Source organism: Procambarus clarkii, chromosome 46, assembly GCF_040958095.1.
Source record: "Procambarus clarkii isolate CNS0578487 chromosome 46, FALCON_Pclarkii_2.0, whole genome shotgun sequence".
Lineage (NCBI taxonomy): Eukaryota > Metazoa > Arthropoda > Malacostraca > Decapoda > Cambaridae > Procambarus > Procambarus clarkii.
The window spans coordinates 36714923-36734414 of record NC_091195.1 but is presented as its reverse complement, the minus strand read 5'-3'; the positions used below and the strand labels follow the sequence as shown (position 1 = coordinate 36734414).

The 19492-nt window shown below is 54.3% G+C and overlaps 1 protein-coding gene across 1 annotated transcript in view; it reads right to left on the bottom strand.

Annotated features, from left to right (window-relative positions):
* Nucleotides 1–5853: 5853 nt before the first annotated feature.
* LOC138350683 (uncharacterized) overlaps nucleotides 5854–19492 on the bottom strand; it is a 36536-nt gene continuing 22897 nt past the window's right edge. The window contains exon 3 of the mRNA XM_069301917.1: nucleotides 5854–6911. Within this exon, the coding sequence (XP_069158018.1) occupies nucleotides 6694–6911 (218 nt within the window). The 3' untranslated portion in view covers nucleotides 5854–6693. The remainder of the gene's footprint in view (nucleotides 6912–19492) is intronic.

Below are 19492 nucleotides of genomic sequence, written 5' to 3'. Positions count from 1 at the left end.
GGGTGGAGAGCGCTAGCTTGCGTACTGACGGAGTGGGTGGAGGGCGCTAGCTTGCATACTGACGGAGTGGGTGGAGGGCGCTAGCTTGCGTACTGACGGAGTGGGTGGAGGGCGCTAGCTTGCATACTGACGGAGTGGGTGGAGGGCGCTAGCTTGCGTACTGACGGAGTGGGGGGAGGGCGCTAGCTTGCATACTGACGGAGTGGGTGGAGGGTGCTAGCTTGCGTACTGACGGAGTGGGGGGAGGGCGCTAGCTCGCGAACTGGCGGAGTGGGGGGAGGGTGCTAGCTCGCGTACTGGCGGAGTGGGTGGAGGGTGCTAGCTTGCGTACTGGCGGAGTGGGTGGAGGGTGCTAGCTTGCGTACTGGCTGAGTGGGGGGAGGGCGCTAGCTTGCGTACTGGCTGAGTGGGGGGAGGGTGCTAGCTTGCGTACTGGCGGAGTGGGTGGAGGGTGCTAGCTTGCGTACTGGCTGAGTGGGTGGAGGGCGCTAGCTTGCGTACTGGCTGAGTGGGGGGAGGGCGCTAGCTTGCGTACTGGCTGAGTGGGGGGAGGGTGCTAGCTTGCGTACTGGCTGAGTGGGGGGAGGGCGCTAGCTTGCGTACTGGCTGAGTGGGGGGAGGGCGCTAGCTTGCGTACTGGCTGAGTGGGGGGAGGGCGCTAGCTTGCGTACTGGCTGAGTGGGGGGAGGGCGCTAGCTTGCGTACTGGCTGAGTGGGGGGAGGGCGCTAGCTTGCGTACTGGCTGAGTGGGGGGAGGGCGCTAGCTTTCGTTCTGGCTGAGTGGGGGGAGGGCGCTAGCTTTCGTTCTGGCAGTCTCCATCACATCACTTCCTAGTGCATTCCATTTATTAACTACTCTGAAACTGAAAAAGTTATTTCTAATATCTTTGTGACTCCTTTGGGTACTCAGCTTGCAAGTGGTGTCCCCTTGTGCGTGTACCACCCGTGTTAAATAATCCATCCTTGTCTACCCTGTTAATTCCCCTGAGAATTTTGTATGTGGTGATCATGTTGTAATGACCGCTTTACCCTGTCGTAATAACCGCGGCCTCTATTGTAATAACCCAATGTTCCCCAGTATTAATCCTGTTATCTTGTGATCTCTCATAATCGTACTATACGCTCTCTGTTGTAATTCTCTGTCTCTCTTCAACTCAATACCCCAGCTTAACACTGTTACAGTCCAGCATGACCCCTCACTGGACTGCCACGTATCTAAGAGGAATATTAAATGAGGAAGATACACCAAGGACAAGGGTTATTAGTTAAAAACAATAACAAAACACATTTACACTGCCACCACCTTCCCGACCAACCATACCTGAATGTGTCAATCACCGATCCCCCAGGAAGGCAAGGAATCAGTAACCATGGGACTCCGGGTAATATGAATTTCAGAAATAAATTTTGGAAAATTAGTTTGTGTAATGTACGTTACTAATTTGAATCCAAGGGCAACTTTAGTATCTATTAATAGTAGGAGAACATGGGGGCTTCCAATACAACACCTAAAAATGACAAAGTAGCAAAATATATCAAAGGGGAGTTAAGTGAATACCACTGGACAAGCTATACAATTTATTTTATGAAACATGTAAATTAAGACAATTTGAACACATCACCTATTCTATTTCCCCAGAGGCACAATGGATATTTATTGAGGGCACAAAACTCAAGTGCTACTATACCTTAAATACCCGCCACTTAAATACCTACGGCCACGATGTTGATGGCTGCCCTCAGCCCCGAGGATACGGGCTTGCGGCCCTGTTCCTAATACACTCCCAAGACACACTGATGAAATTTAGTTTTTCCAACTTATTGCTGGGAAGGATTACTCCTCCCACCATCTAATACAGCCCCAGGGCTCCACCCATTATTTTGGCAATGGCCAACCATTTAACACGTAGGCCTGAGGTCTGGCTCTCTAGGGCCAATAAGGACTTGGCCCTTATCTCAGGCCAATCACCTTCACTGATCTGCCGTGGAAAGCTACTTGAATTCCTGAAGATTGAGTCAGCTCTCCCCAGCTAAAGAGAAGGGGGACAAGGCGCGTCTATGGAGCCCAGGCACCTGCGAGCAATGTTTACAAAACTGATAAATTATGTTCAAGCCTGTCTCCTCTAAGATAGCGAGTAGGGACATTTGACTCTGCCTCGTATGGGGAAGAGGCCGGTGAGAGGGGAAGAGAGGGGATGAGAGGGGATGGAGAGGGGAACATCTGAGTGGGGAATTGAGTGGGAGAAGCCAAGGTATCCAAGACCACCCCACCCTCAGGTCAACTTCTTGACCTTGACAAATGGGCGACAAGGGGGGGGGGGAGAGGAGAGGAGACGAATGACGGCCAAGGGGAGGGGAGAAGGAAGGAGGGAAGAGGGAGAAGGAAAGGAGGGGAGAAGGAGAGGGAAAAGAGGGGAGAAGGGAGAACCAATGATCTGAGCCCCAGATCATTACATTCTCACTGTCAGGAGCAACAGTTTGATAGTGAGGTATAGTGACGGTGTCTATGACAGGAAAATGACAGGAAAGGTTGTCACAATCACTGAGTCTTATACCCTCAGATGTAACCAGTTAGGTCATCATCAGTGAGAAAATGATCAAAATGAGACTTTCCTCTCCAGTCACTTAAAGGAAAGCCAAAGTAATATTAAACTGAGCATAGCCAATATTGACCAGCATATGCAAATCTTTTGTTAAATTTTAAAAGCCTAAGTCTTCTTGTAACGATTTTATGTTTTTCTTAATTTATTTCAATGTAGATTTTTGTATCATCGGAAACTAGGTAATGTTGCACTTGAGTGTTGTATCTACATGGTTTATATATACGGTAAACAAGACAGGTCTCAGGCCAGAGTCCTGAGGACCATTGACAACTATGGTAATGTTGCACTTGAGTGTTGTATCAACATGGTTTATATATACGGTAAACAAGACAGGTCTCAGGCCAGAGTCCTAAGGACCATTGACAACGTTTACCACTCGGATTTGTCTTACTCTGTTTCTGTTGAAAAAGTCATATCATATACCACTAGCAAGTTAATACCTCCAAACAATAGGCCTCAGAGAATGAGTGAAAATAAAAGTGTTTATATTGTTTAAACTTATATGTTGCTTTATTACAGATAATGCATGTATTTACTTTAATACTTGCAGTACTGAACTATAAAAAGCGTAGTACAGTACTACTTACTGTATCAAAGGAGGTGTACATATTGCAGTTTCTTTACTAAAGTAATTATACATTTAAGTGTGCAGAAGGACACTTGCTGTATTAAACTACTTGAACAGTAAGCTGCATACTGTATGAAATATCTTGTACAGTACGTTAATTACTGTAATAAAGTAAGTGCCCAAAAGGGTATTACAAAAGAATACTGATAATACTAAAAAACATATGTACAGTAAGCTGCTTAATGCATTATGGTAAATTGCAATAGGCAACTTACTGTATTTAGTTGTACATTAAGCAACTTAAAATATCAAAGATGTATATATGCTCCTGTTTAATCTTGAGGATAATAAGGTTAAGGCAGCCTAAAAGTCAGACAAAAATTCTCAATGCCTAAAATCCTTAATAAAATGTTACAATAACTAAGATCCCTTAACAAATAAAGAGCCAAGACTAATAATAGTGATCCAATAAACAATAGTAAATAAAGTCATATTGATAATAAAGTGTAGAAAATGCTAATATATCAAGTTCATACCAAAACTTATTCATAAAATCAGGAGACAAATGCTTATCTATACCTTCCACTACAGACTGGAAGGCTGCTTATCTATACCTTCCACTACAGACTGGAAGGCTGCTTATCTATCCCTTCCACTATATTTATACTATTTCAGTACACATAAGGGGCATAACTGGCCAACCTCTCACAGTGTTCATGACAGAACACTCATGAACACTCGAGATACCTGGATGATCAGGTATCCAGAGGATACCTGATCAACGAGGCTGTGAGTCATATGTCAGGCTGCGAGCAGCGGCGTCCAGTAGCCTGGTTGACCAGTCCAGCAATGAAGAGGCCGGGCCGCGGGGACGCTAAGCCCCGAAACAACCTCAAGGAAGGTATCTCCAGCATACTAAAACTCATTCATACCTCCAGCATACTAAAACATATTCATGCCATCAGCATACCATATCTGTTCATATATCCAGTATAAACAAATTATTTATATCATTAATATAACAAAACCCATCCATACCACTTGCGTACCAAAGCTCATTAATACTACAGCATAAAAACTCATTCTTACAATGGACACAAGAAATTTGTAGACCAGACCACACAATAGAAGGTGAAGGGACGACGACGTTTCGGTCCGTCCTGGACCATTCTCAAGTCGATTGTGACAATCGACTTGGGAATGGTCTGGTCAACATACTTTAGCCCCGTTATTGTGACTCATCGTCGACACAAGAGATCCTTTAACTCACCATCATACACATTCATACCACCCACGTGTAGTCTACCAGTTGGTAGTTCTGGGGACCATGACCCCTGGTCTCCGACCATGTCTCCTGGCTGCTGGTCTGGTCACCGACCATGTCTCCTGGCTGCTGGTCTGGTCACAGACCATGTCTCCTGGCTGCTGGTCTGGTCACCGACCATGTCTCCTGGCTGCTGGTCTGGTCACAGACCATGTCTCCTGGCTGCTGGTCTGGTCACCGACCATGTCTCCTGGTCTGGTCACCGACCATGTCTCCTGGCTGCTGGTCTGGTCACCGACCATGTCTCCTGGTCTGGTCACCGACCATGTCTCCTGGCTGCTGGTCTGATCATCCAGGCTGTTAGACACGTCTGCTCACAGCCTAAAGTCACAGCCTGGTTGATCAAGTAACCTTTGGATATATTTATCATACAACCAACACACAAAAACTTATACAAACCACAAACATACACATGGTCTTGTTGTATGTCTTACTAAACCCAACTTGTGATAAAACTTTGATAACCCCGTCAGTGGTAAGAGTTCCAGCGAGGTCCTCGTATGTAGGAGGACATTGGTCTCAATGTTATGTACATCTGTAGATTACTGTACATCTACACATGTACATCTGTAGATTACTGTACATCTACACATGTACATCTGTAGATTACTGTACATCTACACATGTACATCTGTAGATTACTGTACATCTACACATGTACATCTGTAGATTACTGTGCATCTACACATGTACATCAGTAGATTACTGTACATCTACACATGTACATCAGTAGATTACTGTACATCTACACATGTACATCTGTAGATTACTGTACATCTACACATGTACATCTGTAGATTACTGTACATCTACACATGTACATCAGTAGATTACTGTACATCTACACATGTACATCAGTAGATTACTGTACATCTACACATGCACATCTGTAGATTACTGTACATCTACACATGTACATCTGTAGATTACTGTACATCTACACATGTACATCTGTAGATTATTGTACATCTACACATGTACATCTGTAGATTACTCTACATCTACACGTGTACATCTGTAGATTACTGTACATCTACACATGTACATCAGTAGATTACTGTACATCTACACATGTACATCAGTAGATTACTGTACATCTACACATGTACATCTGTAGATTACTGTACATCTACACATGTACATCTGTAGATTACTGTACATCTACACATGTACATCAGTAGATTACTGTACATCTACACATGTACATCAGTAGATTACTGTACATCTACACATGTACATCTGTAGATTACTGTACATCTACACATGTACATCTGTAGATTACTGTACATCTACACATGTACATCTGTAGATTATTGTACATCTACACATGTACATCTGTAGATTACTCTACATCTACACGTGTACATCTGTAGATTACTGTACATCTACACATGTACATCTGTAGATTACTGTACATCTACACATGTACATCTGTAGATTACTGTACATCTACACATGTACATTTGTAGATTACTGTACATCTACACATGTACATCTGTAGATTACTGTGCATCTACACGTGTACATCTGTAGATTACTGTACATCTACACATGTACATCTGTAGATTACTGTACATCTACACATGTACATTTGTAGATTACTGTACATCTACACATGTACATCTAATACTTGATGAGATGTAATCATCTCATTGAGAGATGTACATCATAATCATTGTCATATAATGTACATCTACATTGGTCTCGTGAGGCAGGTCTCAACAACCAGCTCCTCGTAGATGTGTCCTTGTACATTATTGGTCTCGTGAGGCAGGTCTCAACAACCAGCTCCTCGTAGATGTGTCCTTGTACATTATTGGTCTCGTGAGGCTGGTCTCAACAACCAGCTCCTCGTAGATGTGTCCTTGTACATTATTGGTCTCGTGAGGCAGGTCTCAACAACCAGCTCCTCGTAGATGTGTCCTTGTACATTATTGGTCTCGTGAGGCAGGTCTCAACAACCAGCTCCTCGTAGATGTGTCCTTGTACATTATTGGTCTCGTGAGGCAGGTCTCAACAACCAGCTCCTCGTAGATGTGTCCTTGTACATTATTGGTCTCGTGAGGCTGGTCTCAACAACCAGCTCCTCGTAGATGTGTCCTTGTACATTATTGGTCTCGTGAGGCTGGTCTCAACAACCAGCTCCTCGTAGATGTGTCCTTGTACATTATTGGTCTCGTGAGGCTGGCCTCAACAATCTAAAATATCAAAACATTATTAAAATTGTTAAGCGACGCAGCGAGCTCTCGGAGGTACTTCTTGTTCTCCTCACTGTCCTCACTGTCCTCACTGTCCTCACTGTCCTCACTGTCCTCACTGTCCTCACTGTCTTCACTGTCCTCGAGCCTAAACCAAAGTGCATCACCAGTGACGCCCCTCCGATGAAGTCCTCGCAGGAGTCTCTCCCCACCCACACCTGTAGATGAGAGGGAACATTGCAGCCCACACCTGGCAACTCTCCACACCCACACCTGTAGATGAGAGGGAACATTGAAGCTCACACCTGGCAACTCTCCCCACCCACACCTGTAGATGAGAGGGAACATTGCAGCCCACACCTGGCAACTCTCCACACCCACACCTGTAGATGAGAGGGAACATTGAAGCTCACACCTGGCAACTCTCCCCACCCACACCTGTAGATGAGAGGGAACATTGCAGCCCACACCTGGCAACTCTCCACACCCACACCTGTAGATGAGAGGGAACATTGAAGCCCACACCTGGCTACTCTCCACACCCATCTCTTAAGGAGGAGAAGGAGGGTAGTGGTGCAGAGGAGGAGGAGGATGGTAGTGGTGCAGAGGAGGACGAGGGTAGTGGTGCAGAGGAGGAGGAGGGTAGTGGTGCAGAGGAGGAGGAGGGTAGTGGTGCAGAGGAGGAGGAGGGTAGTGGTGCAGAGGAGGAGGAGGGTAGTGGTGCAGAGGAGGGGGAGGGTAGTGGTGCAGAGGAGAAGGAGGGTAGTGGTGCAGAGGAGGAGGAGGGTAGTGGTGCAGAGGAAGAGGAGGGTAGTGGTGCAGAGGAAGAGGAGGGTAGTGGTGCAGAGGAAGAGGAGAGTAGTGGTGCAGAGGAAGAGGAGGGTAGTGGTGCAGAGGAGGAGGAGGGTAGTGGTGCAGAGGAGGAGGAGGGTAGTGGTGCAGAGGAGGGGGAGGGTAGTGGTGCAGAGGAGAAGGAGGGGGAGGGTAGTGGCGCAGAGGAGGGGGAGGTTAGTGGTGCAGAGGAAGAGGGTAGCGATGCAGAGGAGGGGGTAGTGGTGCAGAGGAGGAGGAGGGTAGTGGTGCAAAGGAGGATGAGGGTAATGGTGCAGAAGAGGAGGGTAGTGGTGCAGAGGAGGAGGGTAGTGGTGCGGAGGAGTAGGAGGGTAGTGGTGCGGAGGAGGAGGAGGGTAGTGGTGTGGAGGAGGATTAGGGTAGTGGTGCAGAGGAGGAGGGGGGTAGTGGTGCAGAGGAGGAGGGGGAGGGTAGTGGCGCAGAGAAGGAGGAGGGTACTGGTGCAGAGGAGGAGGAGGGTAGTGGTGCAGAGGAGGAGGAGGGTAGTGGTGCAGAGGAGGAGGGGGAGGGTAGTGGCGCAGAAGAGGAGGAGGGTAGTGGTTCAGAGGAGGAGGAGGGTAGTGGTGCAGAGGAGGAGGAGGGGGAGGGTAATGGCGCAGAGGAGGGGGAGGTTAGTGGTGCAGAGGAAGAGGGTAGTGATGCAGAGGAGGGGGAGGGTAGTGTTGCAGAGGAGGAGGAGGGTAGTGGTGCAGAGGAGGAGGAGGGTAGTGGTGCAGAGGAGGAGGAGGGTAGTGGTGCTGAAGAGGAGGAGGGTAGTGGTGCAGAGGAGGAGGAGGGTAGTGGTGCAGAGGAGGAGGAGGGTAATGGTGCAGAGGAGGAGGATAGTGGCGCGGAGGAGGAGGAGGGTGTTGGTGCAGAGGAGGATAGTGGTGCAGAGGAGGAGGAGGGTAGTGGTGCAGAGGAGGAGGAGGGTAGTGGTGCAGAGGAGGAGGATAGTGGCGCAGAGGAGGAGGAGGGTATTGGTGCAGAGGAGGAGGATAGTGGTGCAGAGGAGGAGGAGGGTAGTGGTGCAGAGGAGGAGGAGGGTAATGGTGCAGAGGAGGAGGAGGGTAGTGGTGCAGAGGAGGGGGAGGTTAGTGGTGCAGAGGAAGAGGGTAGCGATGCAGAGGAGGGGGGTAGTGGTGCAGAGGAGGAGGAGGGTAGTGGTGCAAAGGAGGAGGAGGGTAGTGGTGCAGAGGAGGAGGAGGGTATTGGTGCAGAGGAGGAGGATAGTGGTGCAGAGGAGGAGGAGGGTAGTGGTGCAGAGGAGGAGGAGGGTAGTGGTGCAGAGGAGGAGGAGGGTAATGGTGCAGAAGAGGGTAGTGGTACGGAGGAGTAGGAGGGTAGTGGTGCAGAGCAGGAGGGGGAGGGTAGTGGCGCAGAGGAGGAGGAGGAGGGTAGTATGGAAGAGGAGGAGGGGGAGGGTAGCGGTGCAGAAGTGGAGGAGGGTATTGGGGCAGAGGAGGAGGAGGGTAGTGGTGCAGAGGAGGAGGAGGGTAGTGGTGCAGAGGAGGATGACGGTAGTGGTGCAGAGGACGAGGTTAGTGGTGCAGAGGAAGAGAAGGAGGGTAGTGGTGCAGAGGAGGAGGAAGAGGTTAGTGGTGCAGAACAGGAGGAGGAGGAGGGTAGTGGTGCAGAGTAGGAGGAAGGTAGTGGTGCAGAGGAGGAAGGTAGTGGTGCAGAGGAGGAGGAGGGTAGTGGTGCAGCGGAGGAGGAGGAGGGTAGTTGTGCAGAGGAGGATGAGGGTAGTGGTGCAGAGGAGGAGGAGGGTAGAGGTGCAGAGTAGGAGGAGGGTAGTGGTGCAGAGGAGGAGGAGGGTAGTAATGCAAAGGAGGAAGAGGGTAGTTTTGCAGAGGAGGAGGGTAGTGGTGCAGAGGAGGATGAGGGTAGTGGTGCAGAGGAGGAGGAGGAGGAGGGTTGTGGTGCAGAGTAGGGGGAGGGTAGTGATGAAGAGGAGGAGGAGGGTAGTGGTGCACAGTAGGGGGGGGGAGTGGTGCAGAGGAGGATGAGGGTGGTGGTGAAGAGGAGGAGGAGGGTAGTGGTGCAGAGAAGGAGGAGGTAGTGGTGCAGAGTAGGGGGAGGGTAGTGGTGAAGAGGAGGAGGAGGGTAGTGGTGCAGAGGAGGAGGAGGGTAGTGGTGCAGAGGAGGATGAGGGTAGTGGTGAAGAGGAGGAGGAGGGTAGTGGTGCAGAAAAGGAGGAGGGTAGTGGTGCAGAGGAGGATGAGGGTAGTGGTGAAGAGGAGGAGGGTAGTGGTGCAGAGAAGGAGGAGGGTAGTGGTGCAGAGGAGGAGGAGGGTAGTGGTGCAGAGGAGGAGGAGGAGGGTAGTGGTGCAGAGGAAGAGGGTAGTAGTTCAGAGGAGGATGAGGGTAGTGGTGCAGAAAAGGAGGAGGAGGAGGGTAGTTGTGTAGAGGGGGAGGGTAGTGGTGCAGAGGAGGAGGAGGAGGGTAGTGGTACAGAGGAGGAGGAGGGTAGTGGTGCAGAGGAGGAGGAGGGTAGTGGTGCAGAGGAGGAGGATAGTGGCGCAGAGGAGGAGGAGGGTATTGGTGCAGAGGAGGAGGATAGTGGTGCAGAGAAGGAGGAGGGTAGTGGTGCAGAGGAGGAGGAGGGTAATGGTGCAGAGGAGGAGGAGGAGGAGGGTAGTGGTGCAGAGGAAGAGGGTAGTTGTTCAGAGGAGGATGAGGGTAGTGGTGCAGAAAAGGAGGAGGAGGAGGGTATTTGTGTAGAGGGGGAGGGTAGTGGTGCAGAGGAGGAGGAGGAGGGTAGTGGTGCAGAGGAGGAGGAGGGTAGTGGTGCAGAGGAGGAGGAGGGTAGTGGTGCAGAGGAGGAGGATAGTGGCGCAGAGGAGGAGGAGGGTATTGGTGCAGAGGAGGAGGATAGTGGTGCAGAGGAGGAGGAGGGTAGTGGTGCAGAGGAGGAGGAGGGTAATGGTGCAGAGGAGGAGGAGGGTAGTGGTGCAGAGGAGGGGGAGGTTACTGGTGCAGAGGAAGAGGGTAGCGATGCAGAGGAGGGGGGTAGTGGTGCAGAGGAGGAGGAGGGTAGTGGTGCAAAGGAGGAGGAGGGTAGTGGTGCAGAGGAGGAGGAGGGTATTGGTGCAGAGGAGGAGGATAGTGGTGCAGAGGAGGAGGAGGGTAGTGGTGCAGAGGAGGAGGAGGGTAGTGGTGCAAAGGAGGAGGAGGGTAATGGTGCAGAAGAGGGTAGTGGTACGGAGGAGTAGGAGGGTAGTGGTGCAGAGCAGGAGGGGGAGGGTAGTGGCGCAGAGGAGGAGGAGGAGGGTAGTATGGAAGAGGAGGAGGGGGAGGGTAGCGGTGCAGAAGTGGAGGAGGGTATTGGGGCAGAGGAGGAGGAGGGTAGTGGTGCAGAGGAGGAGGAGGGTAGTGGTGCAGAGGAGGATGACGGTAGTGGTGCAGAGGACGAGGTTAGTGGTGCAGAGGAAGAGAAGGAGGGTAGTGGTGCAGAGGAGGAGGAAGAGGTTAGTGGTGCAGAACAGGAGGAGGAGGAGGGTAGTGGTGCAGAGTAGGAGGAAGGTAGTGGTGCAGAGGAGGAAGGTAGTGGTGCAGAGGAGGAGGAGGGTAGTGGTGCAGATTAGGAGGGTAGTCGTGCAGAGGAGGAGGAGGGTAGTGGTGCAGCGGAGGAGGAGGAGGGTAGTTGTGCAGAGGAGGATGAGGGTAGTGGTGCAGAGGAGGAGGAGGGTAGAGGTGCAGAGCAGGAGGAGGGTAGTGGTGCAGAGGAGGAGGAGGGTAGTAATGCAAAGGAGGAAGAGGGTAGTTTTGCAGAGGAGGAGGGTAGTGGTGCAGAGGAGGATGAGGGTAGTGGTGCAGAGGAGGAGGAGGAGGAGGGTAGTGGTGCAGAGTAGGGGGAGGGTAGTGATGAAGAGGAGGAGGAGGGTAGTGGTGCACAGTAGGGGGGGGGGAGTGGTGCAGAGGAGGATGAGGGTGGTGGTGAAGAGGAGGAGGGTAGTGGTGCAGAGAAGGAGGAGGTAGTGGTGCAGAGTAGGGGGAGGGTAGTGGTGAAGAGGAGGAGGAGGGTAGTGGTGCAGAGGAGGAGGAGGAGGGTAGTGGTGCAGAGGAGGATGAGGGTAGTGGTGAAGAGGAGGAGGAGGGTAGTGGTGCAGAAAAGGAGGAGGGTAGTGGTGCAGAGGAGGATGAGGGTAGTGGTGAAGAGGAGGAGGAGGGTAGTGGTGCAGAGGAAGAGGGTAGCGATGCAGAGGAGGGGGTAGTGGTGCAGAGGAGGAGGAGGATAGTGGAGCAAAGGAGGATGAGGGTAATGGTGCAGAAGAGGAGGGTAGTGGTGCAGAGGAGGAGGAGGGTAGTGGTGCGGAGGAGTAGGAGGGTAGTGGTGCGGAGGAGGAGGAGGGTAGTGGTGCGGAGGAGGATTAGGGTAGTGGTGCAGAGGAGGAGGGGGGTAGTGGTGCAGAGGAGGAGGGGGAGGGTAGTGGCGCAGAGAAGGAGGAGGAGGGTAGTGGTGCAGAGGAGAAGGAGGGTAGTGGTGCAGAGGAGGAGGAGGGTAGTGGTGCAGAGGAGGAGGGGGAAGGTAGTGGCGCAGAGGAGGAGGAGGGTAGTGGTTCAGAGGAGGAGGAGGGTAGTGGTGCGGAGAAGGAGGAGGGTAGTGGTGCAGAGGAGGAGGAAGGGGAGGGTAATGGCGCAGAGGAGGGGGAGGTTAGTGGTGCAGAGGAAGAGGGTAGTGATGCAGAGGAGGGGGAGGGTAGTGTTGCAGAGGAGGAGGAGGGTAGTGGTGCAGAGGAGGAGGAGGGTAGTGGTGCAGAGGAGGAGGAGGGTAGTGGTGCAGAGGAGGAGGAGGGTAGTGGTGCAGAGGAGGAGGAGGGTAGTGGTGCAGAGGAGGAGGAGGGTAGTGGTGCAGAGGAGGAGGATTGTGGCGTGGAGGTGTAGGAGGGTGTTGGTGCAGAGGAGGATAGTGGTGCAGAGGAGGAGGAGGGTAGTGGTGCAGAGGAGGAGGAGGGTAGTGGTGCAGAGGAGGAGGATAGTGGCGCAGAGGAGGAGGAGGGTATTGGTGCAGAGGAGGAGGATAGTGGTACAGAGGAGGAGGAGGGTAGTGGTGCAGAGGAGGAGGAGGGTAATGGTGCAGAGGAGGAGGAGGGTAGTGGTGCAGAGGAGGGGGAGGTTAGTGGTGCAGAGGAAGAGGGTAGCGATGCATAGGAGGGGGTAGTGGTGCAGAGGAGGAGGAGGGTAGTGGTGCAAAGGAGGAGGAGGGTAGTGGTGCAGAGGAGGAGGAGGGTATTGGTGCAGAGGAGGAGGATATTGGTGCAGAGGAGGAGGAGGGTAGTGGTGCAGAGAAGGAGGAGGGTAGTGGTGCAGAGGAGGAGGAGGGTAATGGTGCAGAAGAGGGTAGTGGTACGGAGGAGTAGGAGGGTAGTGGTGCAGAGCAGGAGGGGGAGGGTAGTGGCGCAGAGCAGGAGGAGGAGGAGGGTAGTATGGAAGAGGAGGAGGGGGAGGGTAGCGGTGCAGAAGTGGAGGAGGGTATTGGGGCAGAGGAGGAGGAGGGTAGTGGTGCAGAGGAGGAGGAGGGTAGTGGTGCAGAGGAGGATGAGGGTAGTGGTGCAGAGGACGAGGTTAGTGGTGCAGAGGAAGAGAAGGAGGGTAGTGGTGCAGAGGAGGAGGAAGAGGTTAGTGGTGCAGAACAGGAGGAGGAGGAGGGTAGTGGTGCAGAGTAGGAGGAAGGTAGTGGTGCAGAGGAGGAAGGTAGTGGTGCAGAGGAGGAGGAGGGTAGTGGTGCAGATTAGGAGGGTAGTCGTGCAGAGGAGGAGGGTAGTGGTGCAGAGGAGGAGGAGGAGGGTAGTTGTGCAGAGTAGGATGAGGGTAGTGGTGCAGAGGAGGAGGAGGGTAGAGGTGCAGAGTAGGAGGAGGGTAGTGGTGCAGAGGAGGAGGAGGGTAGTAATGCAAAGGAGGAAGAGGGTAGTTTTGCAGAGGAGGAGGGTAGTGGTGCAGAGGAGGATGAGGGTAGTGGTGCAGAGGAGGAGGAGGAGGAGGGTAGTGGTGCAGAGTAGGGGGAGGGTAGTGATGAAGAGGAGGAGGAGGGTAGTGGTGCACAGTAGGGGGGGGGGGAGTGGTGCAGAGGAGGATGAGGGTGGTGGTGAAGAGGAGGAGGAGGGTAGTGGTGCAGAGAAGGAAGAGGTAGTGGTGCAGAGTAGGGGGAGGGTAGTGGTGAAGAGGAGGAGGAGGGTAGTGGTGCAGAGGAGGAGGAGGGTAGTGGTGCAGAGGAGGATGAGGGTAGTGGTGAAGAGGAGGAGGAGGGTAGTGGTGCAGAAAAGGAGGAGGGTAGTGGTGCAGAGGAGGATGAGGGTAGTGGTGAAGAGGAGGAGGAGGGTAGTGGTGCAGAGAAGGAGGAGGGTAGTGGTGCAGAGGAGGAGGAGGGTAGTGGTGCCGAGGAGGAGGAGGAGGGTAGTGGTGCAGAGGAAGAGGGTAGTAGTTCAGAGGAGGATGAGGGTAGTGGTGCAGAAAAGGAGGAGGAAGAGGGTAGCTGTGTAGAGAGGGAGGGTAGTGGTGCAGAGGAGGAGGAGGAGGGTAGTGGTACAGAGGAGGAGGAGGGTAGTGGTGCAGAGGAGGAGGAGGGTAGTGGTGCAGAGGAGGAGGATAGTAGCGCAGAGGAGGAGGAGGGTATTGGTGCAGAGGAGGAGGAGGGTAATGGTGCAGAGGAGGAGGAGGAGGAGGGTAGTGGTGCAGAGGAAGAGGGTAGTAGTTCAAAGGAGGATGAGGGTAGTGGTGCAGAAAAGGAGGAGGAGGAGGGTAGTTGTGTAGAGGGGGAGGGTAGTGGTGCAGAGGAGGAGGAGGAGGGTAGTGGTGCAGAGGAGAAGTAGGGTAGTGGTGCAGAGGAGGAGGAGGGTAGTGGTGCAGAAGAGGAGGATAGTGGCGCAGAGGAGGAGGAGGGTATTGGTGCAGAGGAGGAGGATAGTGGTGCAGAGGAGGAGGAGGGTAGTGGTGCAGAGGAGGAGGAGGGTAATGGTGCAGAGGAGGAGGAGGGTAGTGGTGCAGAGGAGGGGGAGGTTAGTGGTGCAGAGGAAGAGGGTAGCGATGCAGAGGAGGGGGGTAGTGGTGCAGAGGAGGAGGAGGGTAGTGGTGCAAAGGAGGAGGAGGGTAGTGGTGCAGAGGAGGAGGAGGGTATTGGTGCAGAGGAGGAGGATAGTGGTGCAGAGGAGGAGGAGGGTAGTGGTGCAGAGGAGGAGAAGGGTAGTGGTGCAGAGGAGGAGGGTAATGGTGCAGAAGAGGGTAGTGGTACGGAGGAGTAGGAGGGTAGTGGTGCAGAGCAGGAGGGGGAGGGTAGTGGCGCAGAGGAGGAGGAGGAGGGTAGTATGGAAGAGGAGGAGGGGGAGGGTAGCGGTTCAGAAGTGGAGGAGGGTATTGGGGCAGAGGAGGAGGAGGGTAGTGGTGCAGAGGAGGAGGATGGTAGTGGTGCAGAGGAGGATGACGGTAGTGGTGCAGAGGACGAGGTTAGTGGTGCAGAGGAAGAGAAGGAGGGTAGTGGTGCAGAGGAGGAGGAGGAGGGTAGTGGTGCAGAGTAGGAGGAAGGTAGTGGTGCAGAGGAGGAAGGTAGTGGTGCAGAGGAGGAGGAGGGTAGTGGTGCAGATTAGGAGGGTAGTCGTGCAGAGGAGGAGGAGGGTAGTGGTGCAGCGGAGGAGGAGGAGGGTAGTTGTGCAGAGGAGGATGAGGGTAGTGGTGCAGAGGAGGAGGAGGGTAGAGGTGCAGAGTAGGAGGAGGGTAGTGGTGCAGAGGAGGAGGAGGGTAGTAATGCAAAGGAGGAAGAGGGTAGTTTTGCAGAGGAGGAGGGTAGTGGTGCAGAGGAGGATGAGGGTAGTGGTGCAGAGGAGGAGGAGGAGGAGGAGGGTAGTGGTGCAGAGTAGGGGGAGGGTAGTGATGAAGAGGAGGAGGAGTGTAGTGGTGCACAGTAGGGGGGGGGGGGAGTGGTGCAGAGGAGGATGAGGGTGGTGGTGAAGAGGAGGAGGAGGGTAGTGGTGCAGAGAAGGAGGAGGTAGTGGTGCAGAGTAGGGGGAGGGTAGTGGTGAAGAGGAGGAGGAGGGTAGTGGTGCAGAGGAGGAGGAGGGTAGTGGTGCAGAGGAGGATGAGGGTAGTGGTGAAGAGGAGGAGGAGGGTAGTGGTGCAGAAAAGTAGGAGGGTAGTGGTGCAGAGGAGGATGAGGGTAGTGGTGAAGAGGAGGAGGAGGGTAGTGGTGCAGAGAAGGAGGAGGGTAGTGGTGCAGAGGAGGAGGAGGGTAGTGGTGCAGAGGAGGAGGAGGAGGGTAGTGGTGCAGAGGAAGAGGGTAGTAGTTCAGAGGAGGATGAGGGTAGTGGTGCAGAAAAGGAGGAGGAGGAGGGTAGTTGTGTAGAGGGGGAGGGTAGTGGTGCAGAGGAGGAGGAGGAGGGTAGTGGTGCAGAGGAGGAGGAGGGTAGCGGTGCAGAGGAGGAGGGTAGTGGTACATAGTAGGAGCAGGCTACTGGTGCAGAGGAGGAGGAGAGTAGTGGTTCAGAGGAGGAGGGTAGTGGTGCAGAGGAGGGTAGAGGTGCAGAGTAGGAGGAGGCTAGTGGTGCCGAGGAGGAGGAGGAGGGTAGTGGTACAGAGGAGGAGAGTTGTGGTGCAGAGGACGGGGAGGGTAGAGATGCAGAGGAGTATTGTTGTGGTGCAGAGGAGGAGGAGGGTAGTGGTGCAGAGGAGGAGGGTAGTGGTGCAGAGGAGGAGGGTAGTGGTGCAGAGGAGGAGGGTATTGTTGCAGAGGAGGACGGGAGGAAGGTGGTGGTGTAAAGGAGGAGGAAGGTACTGGTGCAGAGGAGAAGGAGGGTAGTAGTGCAGAGGAAGAGGAGGAGAGTAGTGGTGCAGACGAGGAAGAGGAGGAGGGTAGTGCTGCAGAGGAGGAGGAGGGTAGTGGTGCATAGGAGGAGGGGGAGTGTAGTAGTGTAGTGGAGGAGGATGGTAGTGGTTCAGAGGAGGAAGAGGGTAGTGGTGCAGAGGAGGAGGGTAGTGGTGCAGAGAAGGATGAGGGTAATGGTGCAGAGGAGGAGGGTAGTAGTGCAGAGGAGGAGAAGGGTAGTGGTGCAAAGGAGGGGGAGGGCAGTGGTGCAGAGGAGGAGGAAGAGGGTAGTGGTGCAGAGGAGGAGGAGGGGAGTGGTGCCGAGGAGGAGAAGGGTGTGGTGCAGAGGAGGAGGGGGAGGGTAGAGGCGCAGACGAGGGGGAGGGTAGTGGTGCAGAGTAGGAGGAGGGTAGTTGTGCAGAGGAGGAGGAGGGTAGTGGTGCAGAGGAGGAGGAGGGTAGTGGTAGAGAGGAAGAGAATAGTGATGCAGAGGAGCAGGAGGAGGAGGAGGAGGAGGAGGAGGAGGAGGAAGAGGAGGAGGAGGGTAGTGGTGCAGAGGAGGAGGGTAGTGGTAGAGAGGAAGAGGGTAGTGGTGCAGAGGAGGAGGAGGGTAGTGGTGCGGAGGAGTAGGAGGGTAGTGGTGCGGAGGAGGAGGAGGGTAGTGGTGCGGAGGAGGATTAGGGTAGTGGTGCAGAGGAGGAGGGGGGTAGTGGTGCAGAGGAGGAGGGGGAGGGTAGTGGCGCAGAGAAGGAGGAGGAGGGTAGTGGTGCAGAGGAGGAGGAGGGTAGTGGTGCAGAGGAGGAGGAGGGTAGTGGTGCAGAGGAGGAGGGGGAGGGTAGTGGCGCAGAGGAGGAGGAGGGTAGTGGTTCAGAGGAGGAGGAGGGTAGTGGTGCGGAGAAGGAGGAGGGTAGTGGTGCAGAGGAGGAGGAGGGGGAGGGTAATGGCGCAGAGGAGGGGGAGGTTAGTGGTGCAGAGGAAGAGGGTAGTGATGCAGAGGAGGGGGAGGGTAGTGTTGCAGAGGAGGAGGAGGGCAGTGGTGCAGAGGAGGAGGAGGGTAGTGGTGCAGAGGAGGAGGAGGGTAGTGGTGCAGAGGAGGAGGAGGGTAGTGGTGCAGAGGAGGAGGAGGGTAGTGGTGCAGAGGAGGAGGAGGGTAGTGGTGCAGAGGAGGAGGATTGTGGCGTGGAGGTGTAGGAGGGTGTTGGTGCAGAGGAGGATAGTGGTGCAGAGGAGGAGGAGGGTAGTGGTGCAGAGGAGGAGGATAGTGGCGCAGAGGAGGAGGAGGGTATTGGTGCAGAGGAGGAGGATAGTGGTGCAGAGGAGGAGGAGGGTAGTGGTGCAGAGGAGGAGGAGGGTAATGGTGCAGAGGAGGAGGAGGGTAGTGGTGCAGAGGAGGGGGAGGTTAGTGGTGCAGAGGAAGAGGGTAGCGATGCATAGGAGGGGGGTAGTGGTGCAGAGGAGGAGGAGGGTAGTGGTGCAAAGGAGGAGGAGGGTAGTGGTGCAGAGGAGGAGGAGGGTATTGGTGCAGAGGAGGAGGATAGTGGTGCAGAGGAGGAGGAGGGTAGTGGTGCAGAGAAGGAGGAGGGTAGTGGTGTAGAGGAGGAGGAGGGTAATGGTGCAGAAGAGGGTAGTGGTACGGAGGAGTAGGAGGGTAGTGGTGCAGAGCAGGAGGGGGAGGGTAGTGGCGCAGAGGAGGAGGAGGAGGAGGGTAGTATGGAAGAGGAGGAGGGGGAGGGTAGCGGTGCAGAAGTGGAGGAGGGTATTGGGGCAGAGGAGGAGGAGGGTAGTGGTGCAGAGGAGGAGGAGGGTAGTGGTGCAGAGGAGGATGACGGTAGTGGTGCAGAGGACGAGGTTAGTGGTGCAGAGGAAGAGAAGGAGGGTAGTGGTGCAGAGGAGGAGGAAGAGGTTAGTGGTGCAGAACAGGAGGAGGAGGAGGGTAGTGGTGCAGAGTAGGAGGAAGGTAGTGGTGCAGAGGAGGAAGGTAGTGGTGCAGAGGAGGAGGAGGGTAGTGGTGCAGATTAGGAGGGTAGTCGTGCAGAGGAGGAGGAGGGTAGTGGTGCAGAGGAGGAGGAGGAGGGTAGTTGTGCAGAGGAGGATGAGGGTAGTGGTGCAGAGGAGGAGGAGGGTAGAGGTGCAGAGTAGGAGGAGGGTAGTGGTGCAGAGGAGGAGGAGGGTAGTAATGCAAAGGAGGAAGAGGGTAGTTTTGCAGAGGAGGAGGGTAGTGGTGCAGAGGAGGATGAGGGTAGTGGTGCAGAGGAGGAGGAGGAGGAGGGTAGTGGTGCAGAGTAGGGGGAGGGTAGTGATGAAGAGGAGGAGGAGGGTAGTGGTGCACAGTAGGGGGGGGGGGGGGAGTGGTGCAGAGGAGGATGAGGGTGGTGGTGAAGAGGAGCAGGAGGGTAGTGGTGCAGAGAAGGAGGAGGTAGTGGTGCAGAGTAGGGGGAGGGTAGTGGTGAAGAGGAGGAGGAGGGTAGTGGTGCAGAGGAGGAGGAGGGTAGTGGTGCAGAGGAGGATGAGGGTAGTGGTGAAGAGGAGGAGGAGGGTAGTGGTGCAGAAAAGGAGGAGGGTAGTGGTGCAGAGGAGGATGAGGGTAGTGGTGAAGAGGAGGAGGAGGGTAGTGGTGCAGAGAAGGAGGAGGGTAGTGGTGCAGAGGAGGAGGAGGGTAGTGGTGCCGAGGAGGAGGAGGAGGGTAGTGGTGCAGAGGAAGAGGGTAGTAGTTCAGAGGAGGATGAGGGTAGTGGTGCTGAAAAGGAGGAGGAGGAGGGTAGTTGTGTAGAGGGGGAGGGTAGTGGTGCAGAGGAGGAGGAGGAGGGTAGTGGTACAGAGGAGGAGGAGGGTAGTGGTGCAGAGGAGGAGGAGGGTAGTGGTGCAGAGGAGGAGGATAGTAGCGCAGAGGAGGAGGAGGGTATTGGTGCAGAGGAGGAGGAGGGTAATGGTGCAGAGGAGGAGGAGGAGGGTAGTGGTGCAGAGGAAGAGGGTAGTAGTTCAGAGGAGGATGAGGGTAGTGGTGCAGAAAAGGAGGAGGAGGAGGGTAGTTGTGTAGAGGGGGAGGGTAGTGGTGCAGAGGAGGAGGAGGAGGGTAGTGGTGCAGAGGAGGAGTAGGGTAGTGGTGCAGAGGAGGAGGAGGGTAGTGGTGCAGAAGAGGAGGATAGTGGCGCAGAGGAGGAGGAGGGTATTGGT